The 20,214-nt window shown below is 36.8% G+C and overlaps 1 protein-coding gene across 1 annotated transcript in view; it reads right to left on the bottom strand.

Annotated features, from left to right (window-relative positions):
- Positions 1-20,214, bottom strand: part of LOC145693505 (protein takeout-like) — a 47,601-nt gene that overhangs the window by 15,927 nt on the left and 11,460 nt on the right. The window contains exon 3 of the mRNA XM_081769572.1: positions 17,874-18,021. Coding sequence (XP_081625698.1) covers positions 17,874-18,021 — 148 coding nt within the window. The remainder of the gene's footprint in view (positions 1-17,873; positions 18,022-20,214) is intronic.

Genomic DNA, 20,214 nt, shown 5'->3' with positions numbered 1-20,214 from the left:
CTACGAACACATAGAAGAGCAGAGATAACACATAAGAGTATGTAACACACAGCAGATCAGATAACACATAAGAGTACGTAACACATAACAAGGGTGTACTCGTTCTCTTTTATGAGCATATTTTTCAACCCCTACGAACACATAGAAGAGCTGATAATACATAACATAGCAAGGGTGTACTCGTTTTCAACCCTTCTTTTAACATAGCAGAAATTACACTGAGACTACGAACACATAGAAGAGCATAAGACTACGTAACACATAACAACCTCCATCTTAGGGGTGGACTCGTTCTTCCAACCCCTACGTACACATAGTAGAGGTGTTTTCGTTTTCAATCCCTTAGCATAACAGTTACTAACATACAGCAGAGCAGATAACAAACACAACCACCTCCATTTTAGGGGTGTATTCATTCCCTTTTATGAGCATATTTTTCAACCCCCTATTATAACATAGCACAGATTACATAGCAGAGCTAATACAAGAGTATGGCTTATTTTTCAACCCTTATTTTACCATCACAGAGACTAGGAAACATAGCGGACACAGCACAGAGGGTGTATTCATTTTCTCCACCCCTAATTGAACATAGCAGAATTTACACTGAGACTACGAACACACAGCAGACCAGAGAATACATCAAATTCATTCCCTTTTATGAGTACATTTTAAGGGTGTACTCGTTCTATTTTATAATTACTTTTTCAACCCCTATTTTAAGACAATGAATACCTATGTAACATAGCGATTCGATACGCTCTTTGAACCGTTTTGGATGAAACTCAGCATATGGGGGTTTTCGACCATGCTGAGTACGAATATCATACTTATTTTTACCTGGGTCCTATAGTTTATGTGGCATATGCCCTTTCTATGACAATTTGAACCGATTTGGATGAAACTCGGCATATGGGGGTTTTCGGACATGCTGAGTACGAATATCATACTTATTTTTACCTAGGTTTATAGTTTATGTGGGATACGCCCTTTCTATGACAATTTTAACCGATTTGGATGAAACTCGGTACAGGGGAGTTTTCGGACATGCGGATTACGAATATCATACCTATTTTTACCTAGGTCTTATAGTTTATGTGGGATACGCCCTTCCTATGACAATTTTATCCAATTTGGATGAAACTCGGTATATGGGGGTTTTCGACCATGCTGAGTACGAATATCATACTTATTTTTTACCTGAGTCCTATTGTTTATGTGGGATACGCCCTTTGTATGACAATTTTAACCGATTTGGATAAAACTCGGCATATGGGGGTTTTCGCACATGTTGATTACAAATATCATACCTATTTTTACTTGGGTCTTATAGTTTAAGTGGCATACGCCCTTTGTATGACAATTTTAACCGATTTGGATGAAACTCGGTATAAGGGGGTTTTCGGACATGCTGATTACGAATATCATACCTATTTTTACCTTGGTGTTATAGTTTGTGGGATACGCCCTTTGTATGACACTTAAAACCCAATCACTCATAAACGAAGCAACATATTGTGGTGGTGATTCCACATTTAGCAATTGGTCATCAACTACTGCAAGTTCCAAAATAATGATCATCGAGGTCAAAGGTCAACATACTTAAAACCTAATAACTCAAAACCAGAGCCACATATTGAGGTGGTGTTTCCACATTTATTAATCGGTCACCAACTACTACAAGTTCCAAAATACTGATCATCGAGGTCAAAGGTCAACATACTTAAAACCTAATAACACGAAAACTGAGCCATATATTGAGATGGTGTTTCCAAATCTAGTAATAGGTCATCAGGTACTACAAGTTCCAAAATACCGATCATCGAGGTCAAAGGTCAACATACTTAAAACCTAATAACACGAAAACTGAGCCACATATTGAGGTGCTGTTTCCACATTTAGTAATTGGTCATCAGGTACTACATGTTCCAAAATACTGACCATCGAGGTCAAAGGTCAACATACTTAAAACCTAATAACATGAAAACAGGGCCACATATTGAGATGGTGTTTCCAAGTCTGGTAATTGGTCATCAGGTACTACAAGATCCAAAACATTGACCATCGAGGTCAAAGGTCAACCTACTTAAAACCTAATAACACGAAAACGGGGCCACATATTGAGATGGTGTTTCCAAGTCTGGTAATTGGTCATCAGGTACTACAAGATCCAAAACATTGACCATCGAGGTCAAAGGTCAGCCTACTTAAAACCTAATAACACGAAAACGGGGCCACATATTGAGATGGTGTTTCCAAGTCTGGTAATTGGTCATCAGGTACTACAAGATCCAAAACACTGACCATCGAGGTCAAAGGTCAACCTACTTAAAACCTAATAACACGAAAACTGAGCGACATATTGAGGTGGTGTTTCCACATTTAGTAATCGGCCACCAACTACTACAAGTTCCAAAATAATGACCATCGAGGTCAAAGGTCAACCTACTTAAAACCTAATAACACGAAAACGGGGCCACATATTGAGATGGTGTTTCCAAATCTAGTAATTGGTCATCAGGTACTACATGCCCCAAAATAATGACCATCGAGGTCAAAGGTCAAACTCGAAAATGGATCCACATACTCAGGTGCTGTTTCCACATTTAGTAATCGGCCACCAACTACTACATGTCCTAAAGGTACTTACCACGGAGGTCAAAAATCAGACTAGTAAACGAAGCAACATATTGAGGTGGTGTTGTAATTGGTTACCAGCAACTACATGCCCAAAAAAGGTCAAATATTTAAACCAGAATAACTCGTAGATTGAGCGTCGGAAAATTTTTGTACCAAGGAGAAAATGTGAAGGAGGAATAAATTTGAGTGCCCTATTGAATTTTGTACAAACGAGAAATCTCATTTGCAACTAGCTTAGAATTTCTGTCCCTGTTTGGGTTATTCAAAATTTGGATAGACTAAGAAAGCAAGATATGCCATTTTAACCAGCTGAGAATTTAAAGAAACAAAGCTGAACCTACTCAATTTTCTATCGACGAGAAATGCCATTTCAACTACCTCAGAATTTATGTGCCTTTTTGTGCTAAGGTCTATTTTAACTCTTCTTGACTAATTAGATAAACGAAGGAATATTGTACCAATGATAAATCAAACAATCGGATAAATTTAACCGGCTCAGAAGTGTACTATTTAAACAAACGAAGGTCTCTTGAGTGAGATTTCTAACTAACTCAGAATTTCATTTTCATTTTGAAATACTCAAATTTGGATGGAGTGTTTAGTTTTGTTCGAACCAGAAAAATTTGATTGGATTATTTCCTTATGTACCAACTGGAAAAAGGGAAGGGCCATTAATCAAATAAATGAAGGAATAAATTTGGGTAGAATATTTAGTTTTGTACCTAGCAAAATTAGAAAAAGAAGTGAAGAACGAATAAAATCTGGATGGACTATTTTCTTATGTACCAACAAACAAAATGGAGCACCAGCGACAAAAAAGAAACCGAAGAAGGAATAAATTTGGGTGACCTATTCAGTTTGCAGAATCAGCATTCTATACTTTTTTCTGCCATTCATTGGGGGTGTCCTATTTCTTTTCGTGCCAACGAGACCATTTTTAACGGACTTAGAATTTGTACCAAACAGAAAAGAGGAGCTACACGATTAAACAAAGCAATCAATTTTTAACTAGCTCAGAATTTCTAGACCATGTTGTACTATTTAAACAAACGAAGAGATAAATGTGTGTGACCTATTCACTTTTGTACCAAGCAAAATAAGAAAAAGAAGTGAAGAACGAATAAAATTTGGATGGCCTATTTTTTCATGTAACGACAAAAAGGAAACCGAAGGAGGAATAAATTTGGGTGACCTAATCAGTTTTGTACTAATCAGAAAAAAAGCGAAGAAGGTAAAATTTAAATAGCTCAGTATTTATGTACATTTTTGTACTACTAAAATAAACGAAGGAATAAATTTGGGTGTTCTACAGAAGAAAACGGGGAAGGGCCATTTTATTTAATTTTGTAGTACTCAAAATATACAAAGATATAAATTTGTGTGACCCATTCGGTTTTGTTGGCTTTTTTAGAAAGACTATTTTATCTTTTTGTGCTCTACAAATAAACGGAGGAAAAGCAAAGAGAGACCATTTTATGTGCCTTTTGTAACGAAGAAACAATCCTGCTGCGAGTAGATCAATTAGTACATAGTAAAAAAATAAAACAATATGGCATTATTGCGCCTTTCATTTTCGAATACATACGGATTAAGCCACTATGGCAAAAAATACTACTCTCTCCTTATGCTTATTTGGAGCAGACTTAAGAGGACCAAGCATTAGAAACCACTAGTAGGGTGTCGATTCAGTAAACTCTACATCTAGTAAAAGAAAACGAACCGATAATTTTGAGACAGTTCCATATGGGTAAATACAGTATTAGTAGAAACGATAGTTTTTAATTAAGTAGAGATAAGGAGAGAGTGAAAAAAAAATGGAAAATTAAATTTTAAATCATTCATTATTATTATTATTTTAGAGGTCAAAAGGAAGAATAAATGAATTTGAGTGGCATATGTACGGAATTTAGTTTTGTAAAGGGCAAAAAAAATTTGAATGGAATATTTTATTTTGTACCAGCTGGGAATTTAGTGTTGTACCATTGTATTTTGTACTATTTATTACCACCGAGAAGGTGTAGAATATTTAGTTTTGTTGGCTTCTTTATTTTGTATTAACGACTAAAACCTTTTTGTGTGCATCACAATGGCCGAAGTTTTTCATTTCCCTGTGGTACAACGTAATGGTCGCCCCGCTTATTCTAGGTCTACAGTTAGATATTTTCGGTTGGATAATGGAATAAAGCCGTGTTTTGTTGAGCACAATGCCCACTATAACGATGTGGTAGACAATTATTTGATGGATAGATATTTGTTTAATAGTCGCTATAACAAATGGTATATGGTAGAATTTGTTAAGCATTTATCGCAGGTAGATATTAAGATAGACTTTTTGTCGTTGGTTACTCGTTTAACCGCGCACAGTTCTCTTTTCCAAACAGCTACCTTTTTTGCCATGAAAACTAAGGGTAATAGTTATACTGTGATAGCTTTCTTTCGCTATGGGGGAACGCAGGACACTTTGGATGAGTTATTAAAGTTTTGGAATCATGTGTGCGAGTTCAGGCCAAGTATCCAGATTGCGGATTTACTTGGTTGCTTTACACGATGTGGTAAAACTGGACTTTTTGCGGTATCTCCTGATACCTATCTGTTGGACCTCGCGGTATTTGGAAGCATGGTGAAAAAGAATAACAAATGGTTTTTCTCACAATAAAGCTATACATACAGAATAATCCATTATGGCAAAAAAAATACTACTTTCTCCTTATGCTTAGTTGGAGTAGACTTCGATAACAAGAACGATACATTGTGTAAGAATTTCCAATTAATAGCGGTATTGCACTGTCTGTAATAGTGCAGTTTATTTTTCGAGTGAGAGTAGGTTTTAAAGGTGTATTGTAGTCTACCAGCAATAATGATCTCGAAGAGAGTTATTAGGTAAAGATAACCATTACACAGCCATTCTGCGAACACATTTATACGATCCAATTTCTCAGATTTAAACAAAGAAAGACCATATTCTGCTACTCAAACAAACGAAGGAATAAGCTCAGAATTTCTATACCTTTTTGTGTTATTCAAGTAAACGAAGGAATAAATCTATTCACTTTTATACCACCTTTTAGTTTTGTACCAACCACAAAAAAGGGAAGAAGGACCATTATAACAAGCTCACTATTTTTATAGCATTTTGTATTACTCTATTTCATTTTTGTAACAATCAGAAGAAAACAGCTCAGAATTTTATACCTTTGTGGAGTTACATTTTGTATATTTTTGTGTCATCCAGAGAACAATTTAAATTGCCTCTCCCGTCACTAAATGGGTATTGACGTGTGTTTAGCGAATTAGGTTTACAAAATACTATCGGCGACGCTAAAGTCCAAAGTTTCCCGGTCACTAACTAAATATTTGAGCATGAGATTTAACAAACCGGAGTTGCGTAATAATTGTGTAGAACAGACTACATAGCAATTAGCGTAATATCATGCATGGCCATTTTTGATCACCGCAGAAGAAGAGATTATATCAAAGTAAGAAAAGTTTTCAAAGTTCCATGTTGCTGCAGATATTTAAACAACGTTATGAATGGGTTACCTAACAGGTGTATTGCCTATTGCTCAACGATTCAATTATTTTTAAACTTTCTTTCCTCGTCTAAGTCCAAAAAGACAAATATATATTTTTGCATTTATGTATTTTATTATAATGGAATATAAGATTATGGAGTATATTTGGAAATAATAGAACATACATCATGACGTTATATTAACGAATTATTTTGCATTGCCTTGAAACATATTATTAAACACGGCGAATGCATAGAATGCTTTTATTGTAGGTATATAAGTAGATGTGTCACACTTGATTTGTTTTTGCGGAGAGTAGAAAAATGACTAGCATGGAAATTGCTTATGTTTCACCTAGAGAAAAAGAAATTCAGCGTGAAAACGAGAAACCAATACTGTTAATACAGCCGTCTGACCCTGATTTGCCAGATGAATTACGTGATAAAGTGAGAATCATATATCCAACACAAGAAATAGAAGATGTGTATTATTTTAGACGCTATAATAGGTATAATGATGAAATACTCCCGGAAAGTGATGATGACAGTGTTTCAAATATTACCTGTTTTGAACTGGAAGCTAATGAGTGCGGATGTACTAGTGGAAGTATTAGTCATACATGTGTTATACAATTATTTAATGAGTATACACCAAATTCAGTATTATTATGTGAAGCATGTTCCAAACATAATGAGAATGAAAAAGATCACAACTGTTTGCTGCAGTATGATTACGAATTATTGCAAAAGGTGTGGACGATCATAATTAAATGTGAAATGAGAGAGAAAATCTATAAACTTTATTTAAAGAAGCATTTTAAAGGTTGTAATATTAAGAACACTTATACTGTGGAGAAAAAATTTAATCTGGTATATGAATACATTACAGAGTGTGATTATTATATTAACAAAATAGTAGAAATGTTTTTAGAGAAAGATAAACAATTATTTAATTCTGTAAATGAACACTGAGCCCACTGTAGCATATGCATTTGATTGTGTAAGAATAGAAGAACTTGAACTGTTAACTGGATCAATTTGTAGTACAGTAATATTAACAATTTAATAGATAACTAACATTGGACTCTGGCAACTGAATTGTCAGGGAGAGTCAATTTAATTTGTTCTCTGGATGACACAAAAATATACAAAATGTAACTCCACAAAGGTATAAAATTCTGAGCTGTTTTCTTCTGGTTGTTACAAAAATGAAATAGAGTAATACAAAATGCTATAAAAATAGTGAGCGTGTTATAATGGTATAAGTCACACAAATTTATTCCTTCGTTTACTTGAATAACACAAAAAGGTATAGAAATTCTGAGCTTATTCCTTCGTTTGTTTGAGTAGCAGAATATGGTCTTTCTTTGTTTAAATCTGAGAAATTGGATCGTATAAATGTGTTCGCAGAATGGCTGTGTAATGGTTATCTTTACCTAATAACTCTCTTAGAGATCATTATTGCTGGTAGACTACAATACACCTTTAAAACCTACTCTCCCTCGAAAAATAAACTGCACTATTACAGACAGTGCAATACCGCTATTAATTGGAAATTCTTACACAATGTATCGTTCTTGTTATCGAAGTCTACTCCAACTAAGCATAAGGAGAAAGTAGTATTTTTTTGCCATAATGGATTATTCTGTATGTATAGCTTTATTGTGAGAAAAACCATTTGTTATTCTTTTTCACCATGCTTCCAAATACCGCGAGGTCCAACAGATAGGTATCAGGAGATACCGCAAAAAGTCCAGTTTTACCACATCGTGTAAAGCAACCAAGTAAATCCGCAATCTGGATACTTGGCCTGAACTCGCACACATGATTCCAAAACTTTAATAACTCATCCAAAGTGTCCTGCGTTCCCCCATAGCGAAAGAAAGCTATCACAGTATAACTATTACCCTTAGTTTTCATGGCAAAAAAGGTAGCTGATTGGAAAAGAGAACTGTGCGCGGTTAAACGAGTAACCAACGACAAAAAGTCTATCTTAATATCTACCTGCGATAAATGCTTAACAAATTCTACCATATACCATTTGTTATAGCGACTATTAAACAAATATCTATCCATCAAATAATTGTCTACCACATCGTTATAGTGGGCATTGTGCTCAACAAAACACGGCTTTATTCCATTATCCAACCGAAAATATCTAACTGTAGACCTAGAATAAGCGGGGCGACCATTACGTTGTACCACAGGGAAATGAAAAACTTCGGCCATTGTGATGCACACAACCAAGTATGTGTTAAAGGTTTTAGTCGTTAATACAAAATAAAGAAGCCAACAAAACTAAATATTCTACACCTTCTCGGTGGTAATAAATAGTACAAAATACAATGGTACAACACTAAATTCCCAGCTGGTACAAAATAAAATATTCCATTCAAATTTTTTTGCCCTTTACAAAACTAAATTCCGTACATATGCCACTCAAATTCATTTATTCTTCCTTTTGACCTCTAAAATAATAATAATAATGAATGATTTAAAATTTAATTTTCCATTTTTTTCACTCTCTCCTTATCTCTACTTAATTAAAAACTATCGTTTCTACTAATACTGTATTTACCCATATGGAACTGTCTCAAAATTATCGGTTCGTTTTCTTTACTAGATGTAGAGTTTACTGAATCGACACCCTACTAGTGGTTTCTAATGCTTGGTCCTCTTAAGTCTGCTCCAAATAAGCATAAGGAGAGAGTAGTATTTTTTGCCATAGTGGCTTAATCCGTATGTATTCGAAAATGAAAGGCGCAATAATGCCATATTGTTTTATTTTTTTACTATGTACTAATTGATCTACTCGCAGCAGGATTAGTTAAAATGAACCTCCTTCAAATTTGTTTCTTCGTTACAAAAGGCACATAAAATGGTCTCTCTTTGCTTTTCCTCCGTTTATTTGTAGAGCACAAAAAGATAAAATAGTCTTTCTAAAAAAGCCAACAAAACCGAATGGGTCACACAAATTTATGTCTTTGTATATTTTGAGTACTACAAAATTAAATAAAATGCCCCTTCCCCGTTTTCTTCTGTAGAACACCCAAATTTATTCCTTCGTTTATTTTAGTAGTACAAAAATGTACATAAATACTGAGCTATTTAAATTTTACCTTCTTCGCTTTTTTTCTGATTAGTACAAAACTGATTAGGTCACCCAAATTTATTCCTCCTTCGGTTTCCTTTTTGTCGTTGGTGCTCCATTTTTGGTGGTACATGAAAAAATAGGCCATCCAAATTTTATTCGTTCTTCACTTCTTTTTCTTATTTTGCTTGGTACAAAAGTGAATAGGTCACACACATTTATCTCTTCGTTTGTTTAAATAGTACAACATGGTCTAGAAATTCTGAGCTAGTTAAAAATTGATTGCTTTGTTTAATCGTGTAGCTCCTCTTTTCTGTTTGGTACAAATTCTAAGTCCGTTAAAAATGGTCTCGTTGGCACGAAAAGAAATAGGACACCCCCAATGAATGGCAGAAAAAAGTATAGAATGCTGATTCTGCAAACTGAATAGGTCACCCAAATTTATTCCTTCTTCGGTTTCTTTTTTGTCGCTGGTGCTCCATTTTGTTTGTTGGTACATAAGAAAATAGTCCATCCAGATTTTATTCGTTCTTCACTTCTTTTTCTAATTTTGCTAGGTACAAAACTAAATATTCTACCCAAATTTATTCCTTCATTTATTTGATTAATGGCCCTTCCCTTTTTCCAGTTGGTACATAAGGAAATAATCCAATCAAATTTTTCTGGTTCGAACAAAACTAAACACTCCATCCAAATTTGAGTATTTCAAAATGAAATGAAATTCTGAGTTAGTTAGAAATCTCACTCAAGAGACCTTCGTTTGTTTAAATAGTACACTTCTGAGCCGGTTAAATTTATCCGATTGTTTGTTTATTTAAAATACGCTGCTATTTCTCATTGGTGCAAAATTGAATAGCTCAATCAAATTCACCCCTTCGTTTGTTTAAATATTAGAACATGGTCTAGAAAAAATGGCATTTCTCATTGGTACAATATTCCTTCGTTTATTTAATTAGTCAAGAAGAGTTAAAACAGACCTTAGCACAAAAAGGCACATAAATTCTGAGGTAGTTGAAATGGCATTTCTCGTCGATAGAAAATTGAGTAGGTTCCCTTTGTTTCTTTAAATTCTCAGCTGGTTAAAATGGCATATCTTGCTTTCTTAGTCTATCCAAATTTTGAATAACCCAAACAGGTACAGAAATTCTAAGCTAGTTGCAAATGAGATTTCTCGTTTGTACAAAATTCAATAGGGCACTCAAATTTATTCCTCCTTCACATTTTCTCCTTGGTACAAAAATTTTCCGACGCTCAATCTACGAGTTATTCTGGTTTAAATATTTGACCTTTTTGGGGCATGTAGTTGCTGGTAACCAATTACTAAATGTGGAAACACCACCTCAATATGTTGCTTCGTTTACTAGTCTGATTTTTGACCTCCGTGGTAAGTACCTTTAGGACATGTAGTAGTTGGTGGCCGATTACTAAATGTGGAAACAGCACCTGAGTATGTGGATCCATTTTCGAGTTTGACCTTTGACCTGGATGATCATTATTTTGGAACTTGTAGTACCTGATGACCAATTACCAGACTTGGAAACCGCACCTCAATATGTGCCTCCGTTTTCGAGTGATTTGGTTTTAAGTACTTTAACCTTTTGACCACGATGGTCATTATTTTGGAACTTGTAGTAGTTGATGACCAATTACTAAATGTGGCAACACCATCTCAATATGTGGGTCCGTTTTCGTGTTATTAAGTTTTTAAGTATGTTGACCTTTGACCTCGATGGTCAGTGTTTTGGATCTTGTAGTACCTGATGACCAATTACCAGACTTGGAAACACCATCTCAATATGTGGCCCCGTTTTCGTGTTATTAGGTTTTAAGTAGGTTGACCTTTGACCTCGATGGTCAATGTTTTGGATCTTGTAGTACCTGATGACCAATTACTAAACGTGGAAACACGACCTCAATATGTGGCTCAGTTTTCGTGTTATTAGGTTTTAAGTAGGTTGACCTTTGACCTCGATGGTCAGTGTTTTGGATCTTGTAGTACCTGATGACCAATTACCAGACTTGGAAACACCACCTCAATATGTGGTGCCGTTTTCGAGTGATTAGGTTTTAAGTATGCTGACCTTTGACCTCGATGGTCGTTATTTTGGAGCATGTAGTACCTGATGATCAATTACTAAATGTGGGAACACCACCTCAATATGTGGCTCAGTTTTCGTGTTATTAGGTTTTAAGTATGTTGACCTTTGACCTCGATGGTCATTATTTTGGAACTTGTAGTAGTTGGTGACCAGTTACTATATTTGGAAACAGTACCTCAATATGTGGCTCAGTTTTCGTGTTATTAGGTTTTAAGTAGGTTGACCTTTGACCTCGATGGTCATTATTTTGGAACTTGTGGTTGCTGGTGACCCGTTACTAAATGTGGAAACACGACCTCAATATGTGGACCCGTTTTTAATCAGCATGGTCGAAAACCCCCATATGCCGAGTTTCATCCAAATCGGTTAAAATTGTCATAGAAAGGGCGTATCCCACATAAACTATCAGACCCAGGTAAAAATAAGTATGATATTCGTACTCAGCATGTCCGAAAACCCCCATATGCCGAGTTTCATCCAAATCGGTTCAAATTGTCATAGAAAGGGCGTATGCCACATAAACTATAGGACCCAGGTAAAAATAAGTATGATATTCGTACTCAGCATGGTCGAAAACCCCCATATGCTGAGTTTCATCCAAAACGGTTCAAAGAGCGTATCGAATCGCTATGTTACATAGGTATTCATTGTCTTAAAATAGGGGTTGAAAAAGTAATTATAAAATAGAACGAGTACACCCTTAAAATGTACTCATAAAAGGGAATGAATTTGATGTATTCTCTGGTCTGCTGTGTGTTCGTAGTCTCAGTGTAAATTCTGCTATGTTCAATTAGGGGTGGAGAAAATGAATACACCCTCTGTGCTGTGTCCGCTATGTTTCCTAGTCTCTGTGATGGTAAAATAAGGGTTGAAAAATAAGCCATACTCTTGTATTAGCTCTGCTATGTAATCTGTGCTATGTTATAATAGGGGGTTGAAAAATATGCTCATAAAAGGGAATGAATACACCCCTAAAATGGAGGTGGTTGTGTTTGTTATCTGCTCTGCTGTATGTTAGTAACTGTTATGCTAAGGGATTGAAAACGAAAACACCTCTACTATGTGTACGTAGGGGTTGGAAGAACGAGTCCACCCCTAAGATGGAGGTTGTTATGTGTTACGTAGTCTTATGCTCTTCTATGTGTTCGTAGTCTCAGTGTAATTTCTGCTATGTTAAAAGAAGGGTTGAAAACGAGTACACCCTTGCTATGTTATGTATTATCAGCTCTTCTATGTGTTCGTAGGGGTTGAAAAATATGCTCATAAAAGAGAACGAGTACACCCTTGTTATGTGTTACGTACTCTTATGTGTTATCTGATCTGCTGTGTGTTACATACTCTTATGTGTTATCTCTGCTCTTCTATGTGTTCGTAGGGGGTGGAAAAGTGATCATAAAAGGGAACGAGTACACCCCCTAAAATGTGCTCATAAAAGGGAACGAGTACACCCCCTTAAAAGTGCTCATAAAAGGGAACAAATTCACCCCTAACATGGAGGTCGTAAAAGACCATGGGTGGACGGGGCGTGGGTCATAGCGTATCGTGAGACAGTGGAAAATTGAGTCCTTGCTCTCAGGAGACCATGGAAAAAAAGGCGATTTTTCAGCTACCGGGGGTCAGGTGCCCCCCATCTACTAACCTGCACGAAATCCTAATGAATTGGATTAATTTTCTTTAACGTTTCAACTAGGTTATTTCTTTTTCGACCGCCTTTCACCCATGACATGTAAAAAAATCTCATATAAACTTTGCGCTGTACAGAGGTTGTTCAGTCTACATTTCGACTTACTTAAAAATTTAGCAGAATTAATGGTGCCATGTCCGTAAGTACACAATGTGTTACCATTGGTTCCTAATAATTGCCCGACAGCGTAATTTCCACTGTAATAGGCTTCTCTGAAGAACTATGAGAGGAATCTTGTCCCATTCCCTTTGCACAGCTTTCCAAAGTCATTCTATACTTGCCACATGCCTTTTCCCAAAGCCCACCTCAGCAATCCAAATCCACAATAGTCCATAGGACTTGCATATGGAGATTTAACAGGTACTTCATTGAAATATATCACCTGTATACCACTTGCCTCCTCCATCTCCCTGTAGAATGCGAGGGACGATCTTGAGGTATGTGATGAGGCCTTGTGCATGTGAATGCGCACCAGATTGGCGACATTTCCGTACATTGCTGGAATCTCATGCTCGTAGATCGGCCGCATGAACTGCTCCTGAAAATACTGCGAATGTATTTTGCAGTTCTTCGCCACCCTACGAATCTTCAGTTTACCTCGGTAACAGTAGCCAGTAACGACCATGAACCCTTTTGGGAAGGATTCTTTACAGACACGGACCAACCTTTTGAAGTTCTAGGCGCCTTTCTCTCGGTACATGATGGCTCTCTGTTTGCCGCAGTCGGAAAAGTAAATCCATGCTTAATCGAGCGTTACGATGTACATCTACCTTTGTTTTGCCAGATGCCGTTTGTACAGCTTCCGGGCGTTACACTTTTGTTCTTTTTGGTGGGCATCCGTGAGAAGATGGCCGTGAGCTTTCATGACTTTTTCCAGCTTGAGTTGATGGTGCAACGTCCGGCTCACAGTCCCTAAAGACACGTCTAGACGATTAGCCATACACCTTTGTGTTGGTGGATTTTCTTGCATTGACATTTTGCGAAGTTTCCTCTGCATGGTGGAGGTGGCCTTGGTGCATTCCCGCTTAATAGGCAACTTCGTTGCTGATCCAAATTATGGATCTTCGTTGCCCTTGTACTTTTTAATAATATTTTTTAACAGTTTATATTCCACTTAAACTGATGTTGGAACCTTTCTTCTTGCACTGTTTTCTAATGCCAGAAACACTAAAATGGGCGTCATAAAGAGCCTCAACATAGCCTTCCCAAAACCATCATAGTTTGGGCGGCATTTTGGTCACGGAGGGAAAACCCACACACTTGGAAACAAATTTAACACAACACTCACAACAATGGTCCTGTTTTGTGCGTTATTGTCGTCCACGCGGAAAACCAACTCCTTTCAGGAATGCACTGCACAACATTGCAGGACGCCACGAGACAGTTCGGGTGAGTACATTCTCCCCGGGAGGGGGAAGGAACGAAATTGGCCAAACGTAGACTGAACTACCTCTTTATAACCGTAATATCTGTGTGCATTCTGAGACAGCATCGTATGGAAACGCTTAAAGAGTTTCGAAACACACACAAAAAAATATAGAGGTTGATAGAGAGCAGTTTCTTAGCTTATTATTCTTTTAGATTCTAACCAACAATACATGTAGCATCTTATGAAAACGCATACTCTCATTGTCACTAAATATACACAGGTTAGTAAAGACGTCCTCATTAACAAACACAACAATTCATCTGTGCATAAAACTTTATAATCTGATAGCTTTTATTATCATTATCACTTTACTTATAAATAAGTACAGAAATGCTAATCTTATACTTTAAAATGCTCTTGTTTCTGAAGTCATGCACTATTGACCATTTTCAGTAGTGTTACAGAGTATTATTTTTTTTATTATCTAATTCTTATCATGTAGAACACTTAAAATATTTATTTCGAGAACATTTATGAAACTTACATCTATTTAATGACGCATGACAAGTAGTTTCTTTGACATTTTCCAAGCAGACTTATTGTTTGATTGAAGTCAGTCAATCAATAAACGAGTAATTTGAAAAAAAATTCTCGTTTATGGGCACATATAATATGATATTAAATTTATATCGATGAAAATCATAAAAAAAATTCGATTTTGATGTACTATGATGTATAATTTCTTGAAGCTTCCGGTTATCTTCAAAGCTTCAGGTTATACTATGGGTGAAACTACTTACATTGGAATATATTGGAGTTTTCTCAAGAAAGAAATGAACGTATTTTGAAATCGTTATCAAGAGAAAATACTATTGGTGAATCCATTTACATTGGAATATATTGGAGTTTTCTCAAGAAAGAAATGTAAGTATTTTGACATCATTATCAAGAGAATACTATTCTATCAACATAAGCAATATATTCTAGAATATAAGATGAAGTCAAGGATTAAAACAGTGCAAAAGGGTTATCATACATCCTCTTTTATAAAACATGCCAGTGTTTTTGAAAAGTAAAATAAGCTTCCAGGCTGATTTTCTCCCATAATGAAATTTTCCAGCTTCTGCAATTTTCCAGCTTCGAACGCAGTTCGGAAGGCTGACGGTCGTCTGCTGGCATTCTCCAGTAAAGAGTTACAATTTATGCAGCAACAACTTCGATGTATACGGATGTATAACAGAAATTCGTACTGTGTTATTTGATCAAGGGATTGCTGTAAGAGTGAAGGGAAGTACATGTCATACGTGGTCATGAATAAAAGGACATTTTATAAGCACCTGTAGTCGTTGTCAGGTGAGACCTGGTGTAACAGGGATCTGCAACCAATGGCAGTAATGATCACCATTTTCTCTTCTTTGGAACAAATCTCTTCTTAGGAGGCTACACACTTGAGTTGTTCCTAGATATAGGAAAGCCTTCGACAAAGTGTGGCACACAGGACTCCTTCACGAGCTGCTACAAGCAGGTATTCCACGACATCTGGTCAACATTCTGCAGAGCTACTTGACAAACCGGACTTTCAGAGTATCCCATGCAAACCACCTAACGGAGCCTAGAACAATCAGAGCTGGAGTACCCCAAGGATCCTTTCTGTCTCCATGCCTCTACAACATCTTCACAGCGGATCTTTCAACAGCACGGACAACCATGACGGCGACCTTCGCGGATGATACTGTGATTTTCGCAAGCCATCACAACTTCCGTTTTGCCTATCTCTACCTACAACGACATCTAGAACTTCTTGAGCAGTGGACCAACGAATGGAAGATCCAGGTAAACAACGACAAAACAGTGATAATAGACTTCACCAGGAACATGACTGAGAGGGAGTACAACTTCACACTCCATGGCAGAGCCATTCCCATACAACACCAGGCTAAGTACCTAGGACTCACACTGGACCGGCACCTAACGTTTGCCAGCCACCTGGAGGCAACAGCAAAGAAAGGTACCCAACTATTCCGAACCCTACTACCCATCCTTCCGAGCCCCCAAAATTTCCCTAGGCACCAAACGACATGTATACAAAATGTATATCCTACCAATCCTGATGTATGTCCACCCAGCTTGGAAGCACACATACAAAACCCAGCTCCACCACCTCCAGGTGATACAAAATAGAGCAACCAGAGCGATCACGGGACAGTCCATGGATACCCGTATCCTCCAAACACATGAAGACTTGGACATCCCTCTGCTACATGAACTTCGCCTTCATCAGTCACAGAAATTTTGGACGAACGTTTCAAGATATCCAGATCCGATCATCGCCACCCTTGGAACCAAAGACCCACCACAGAGGAACTACAGGATGCCAAAACCACCGTGAAATCCACAAGAAGGACCAGTGAAAGACTCGCGACAGTTGCGGTCTCTACATGAACACTTCTACAACCGCCAAGTCGTAAAAGAGACGAGACGAGGCCCGATACTTCACAGCAAAAAGTAAAAATCGTCAAGACAACACGAAACACTGCAGAGTGGATGATGAAATGGAGGTAAACATTTCGTCAGTAGAAGCTGAGGTATTGAGGGAGCAGGACGTGTGCTTGTGCGCCCTCTAGTGAATTCAGTGTGGCTGTGACAAGTATTGGAAATTGAGTCTCGGGTTACCTTTCTAATAATGATTAGAAGTCGCACATAAAGATCGAAACTTTACCTGGCAAAAGCCCCACAGAAATTTAGTGCCTCTCTCGAAGTTTCTGATGAGACAACAGTGGACCGTAGTACAGTTTCTCGTTGGACTACTCGTTTCCGTAGTGTCGTGTAAGCATAAAGTATGATGCGAGACCGGGAAGGCTAAAATCATGAATCAATAAAAAAAGTGTGCAACTGTAACAGATGCATTTGAACAAGATTGCTGTGAACTGTGAGAAGCTTTCTGACATTACAGGAATTGGTACACTAAATTCTAGCAAGTGGTTTACAGAAGAGAAAGTTTTCTCACTTGTTGATTGCTGAAGAGAAGACTGCTGCAAATACTGTTGGGAAATGTTACCTCAAGCTCTCCAGTCAGGGCATGGGTCCTTTAGACTACGATCTGTTCTCAAAGTTGAAACAATGTATGCGTGGACGTCGGTCTCCATGTCTTGAGCTTTCTGCAGCCGTTACGTAAATCATTCGACAGCTTCACGAAGATGACGTAACTGATGGAATACAGAAGCTAACCGGACGTTGGGATTCCGTCATTGTTAAGCAGAGTGGGATGTAAAGAGATCCTATCCAAACAATCAACGTGTAAGTCACAAAGTGTTAGTGTGCACTATTTATGATATGACGCTCGTATGTAGTTTGGATTCCACGTTAAGCTATAGACCCACACCTCATTTAGCCTCGTTACTGAAAAGGAACTATAAACTTTAAATCCAACTAATGAAAGCAAGAAGGTCAACAAGTGCAAATATTTCTTTTATGTTTACCTCAATTCTTCAACTTGTACATTCTTGAATCCATGAATACTAAGTCCTCTAGCATTGATTTTAGCAGTGATGGGCCCTCTTTGGTAAGAAATTACAACTTCAGGTACAAACAAGGGATCAACTGGCTCAACATCAAGTTCTTCATCACCTGTAAAATTGTGCAATAGAAACATCACTATTAGGCACAATACAAATTTAATATATTTTATAACACATTACCATCTTTTCTATAGATCAAGTATATTTCGTTTATATCATAACAGGTAATTAAGGTAAAATGAATACAAGAAGTCCTCCGTAATTCAGAAAGAGTGTCTTATAGTGAAAAATTGTATTATGCTATTATAAAATAGAAATCAACAACTATATATTTTACAGAAATTGCTTGAATAAGTCTGAATATTTTTCTTCTTTCTCCTTTATTTATTTATTTTTTGATTAGTGCCCAGAGACGCCCACAGGACATTTTCAAATGGAGGAGGGGTAAGAAACAGATATACCCTATAATCGAAGTCTCGAATATACATGGTTTGATGGACATAATACTTCATATGAGATAATTAATATTGACGCAAACTCCATATCTATTAATTATAACAAATATATATTAAACACTGTTATGGGTGAGTAAGCTTTGTGATGGATCCCTCTTCTCCCCGCTGCGAGCACCCGTACTCATTATCTAGAGGACGATTTCGGAATTTCCTAAGATTTCCATGAAAGTCGTAAAGTAACTAAATCTGCCAGCTTTTGTGACGCTGAATATGTGTTGGAAGAAATCCTGATATATCCGAACTAATGTAAAACTACATAAATTGATATAAATTAAAGGGACACTTTCAGTTAACGTAGAAAGTTGAAATTTGGCATGTTTGTACCCTTTCGGGACTAACCTACAAGAAAATTGTCAAAAGTGAATATTTTTAATTTTTAAGGCATCTATAGGGGGACAAAGAAATCCCTGTGTTATTTAAATGGGCGTTTTCTTGGGGTACACAATATTATCCTTTAGATACTTGAAATAGGAAGAGAAACTCGAAATTTGGTAGAATTGTAAGTTTAAGAGGTGTGAGGCCGTATGCCGAGCAAAGGCAGGGGTCTGCGGGCGAAGCCCCTAGCTGGACAAATTCAGGAAATATTAAGAATAAATGAAATGATTTTCTGTTGATGCAAAAACTGATACGTAAGAGATGTATAAACCTACATGAACTGACTCACTGACATAAAAGAACGGGTACTTCCGGTTGACGTGGAAAGTTGAAATTTGGCATGATTGTAGCTTTCAGCAACTAATCCACAGAAAAATGCCGAAAGAGAATATTTTTAAGGTTTAGGGGTCTAAAGGGGAGAGGAAGAAATTCTACATGTTATTTAAATAGACCCTTTTTGGATCTATAATCTCATATTTTAAGTACTTGTAATTGGAATAAAAACTTGAAATTCGGCATGCTTATACGTTTTCGTTATCATTACCTAAATAAATCACCAATAATAAAAAATTCTAACTTTAGAGTGGTTTTATGGCCAATTGAATAATCTTTCCCATGCTATTTATATGGGATATCTTCTACACCCCAAAATTATTGAGAACTTTCTGCAGGACTACAATGATTAAATTTGGCATGGTTATAGGTTAAATTTGGATTAACCGACCGAAAAATTGCCAAATGTGAATATTTTTAATTTTTAGGAGGTCTAAAGGGGCGATGAAGAAATTCACCATGGACCTTTTTTGGACCTATAATCTCATATCTTAGGTACCTGGAATTGGAACAAGAACTTGAAATTCGTTATGTTTATGTGTTTTCGTTATCATTACCTAAGTAAATTGCCAAAAATAAAAATTTCGAACTTTAAAGTCGTTTTAAGAAAATGAAAAATCTTCCCCATCTTATTTATGTTGGACATCTTCTACACTCCAAATTCTTTAGGCACTTCCGCCAGGATTAGAATGATGATATTTGGCATGGCAGTAGTCTTACAAGACTAACACACAGGAAAATTGCCAAAAGTTAATGTTTCTAGTTTTCAAGGATCTAAGGGGGATGAAAAATTCCCATGGTATTTAAATGGGCGTTTTGTTCGAATACAAAATCTTATTTTTTAGATAGTTAAAATGAAAAAAAAAAACTTGAAATTCTGTAGTTTTGGGGGTTAAAATGTGCGAGGCCGTAGGCAAAACAAACGCGGGGGTTTGGAGGCGAAACCCCCAGCTGGCCAAATTTAGGCAATATTAAGAACAAATGCATGAAATTTACTCGTGATGTAAAGGCTGAAACGTAAGGGATGCGAGGCCGTAGACCAAGCAAAGAGCTCCCATCTAGTCTTACATAAAGGTACA

The sequence above is a fragment of the Thermobia domestica genome, chromosome 8, assembly GCF_964235325.1.
Source record: "Thermobia domestica chromosome 8, izTheDome1.hap1.1, whole genome shotgun sequence".
Classification (NCBI taxonomy): Eukaryota; Metazoa; Arthropoda; class Insecta; order Zygentoma; family Lepismatidae; genus Thermobia; species Thermobia domestica.
This window is presented reverse-complemented; position numbering and strand designations above follow the sequence as displayed.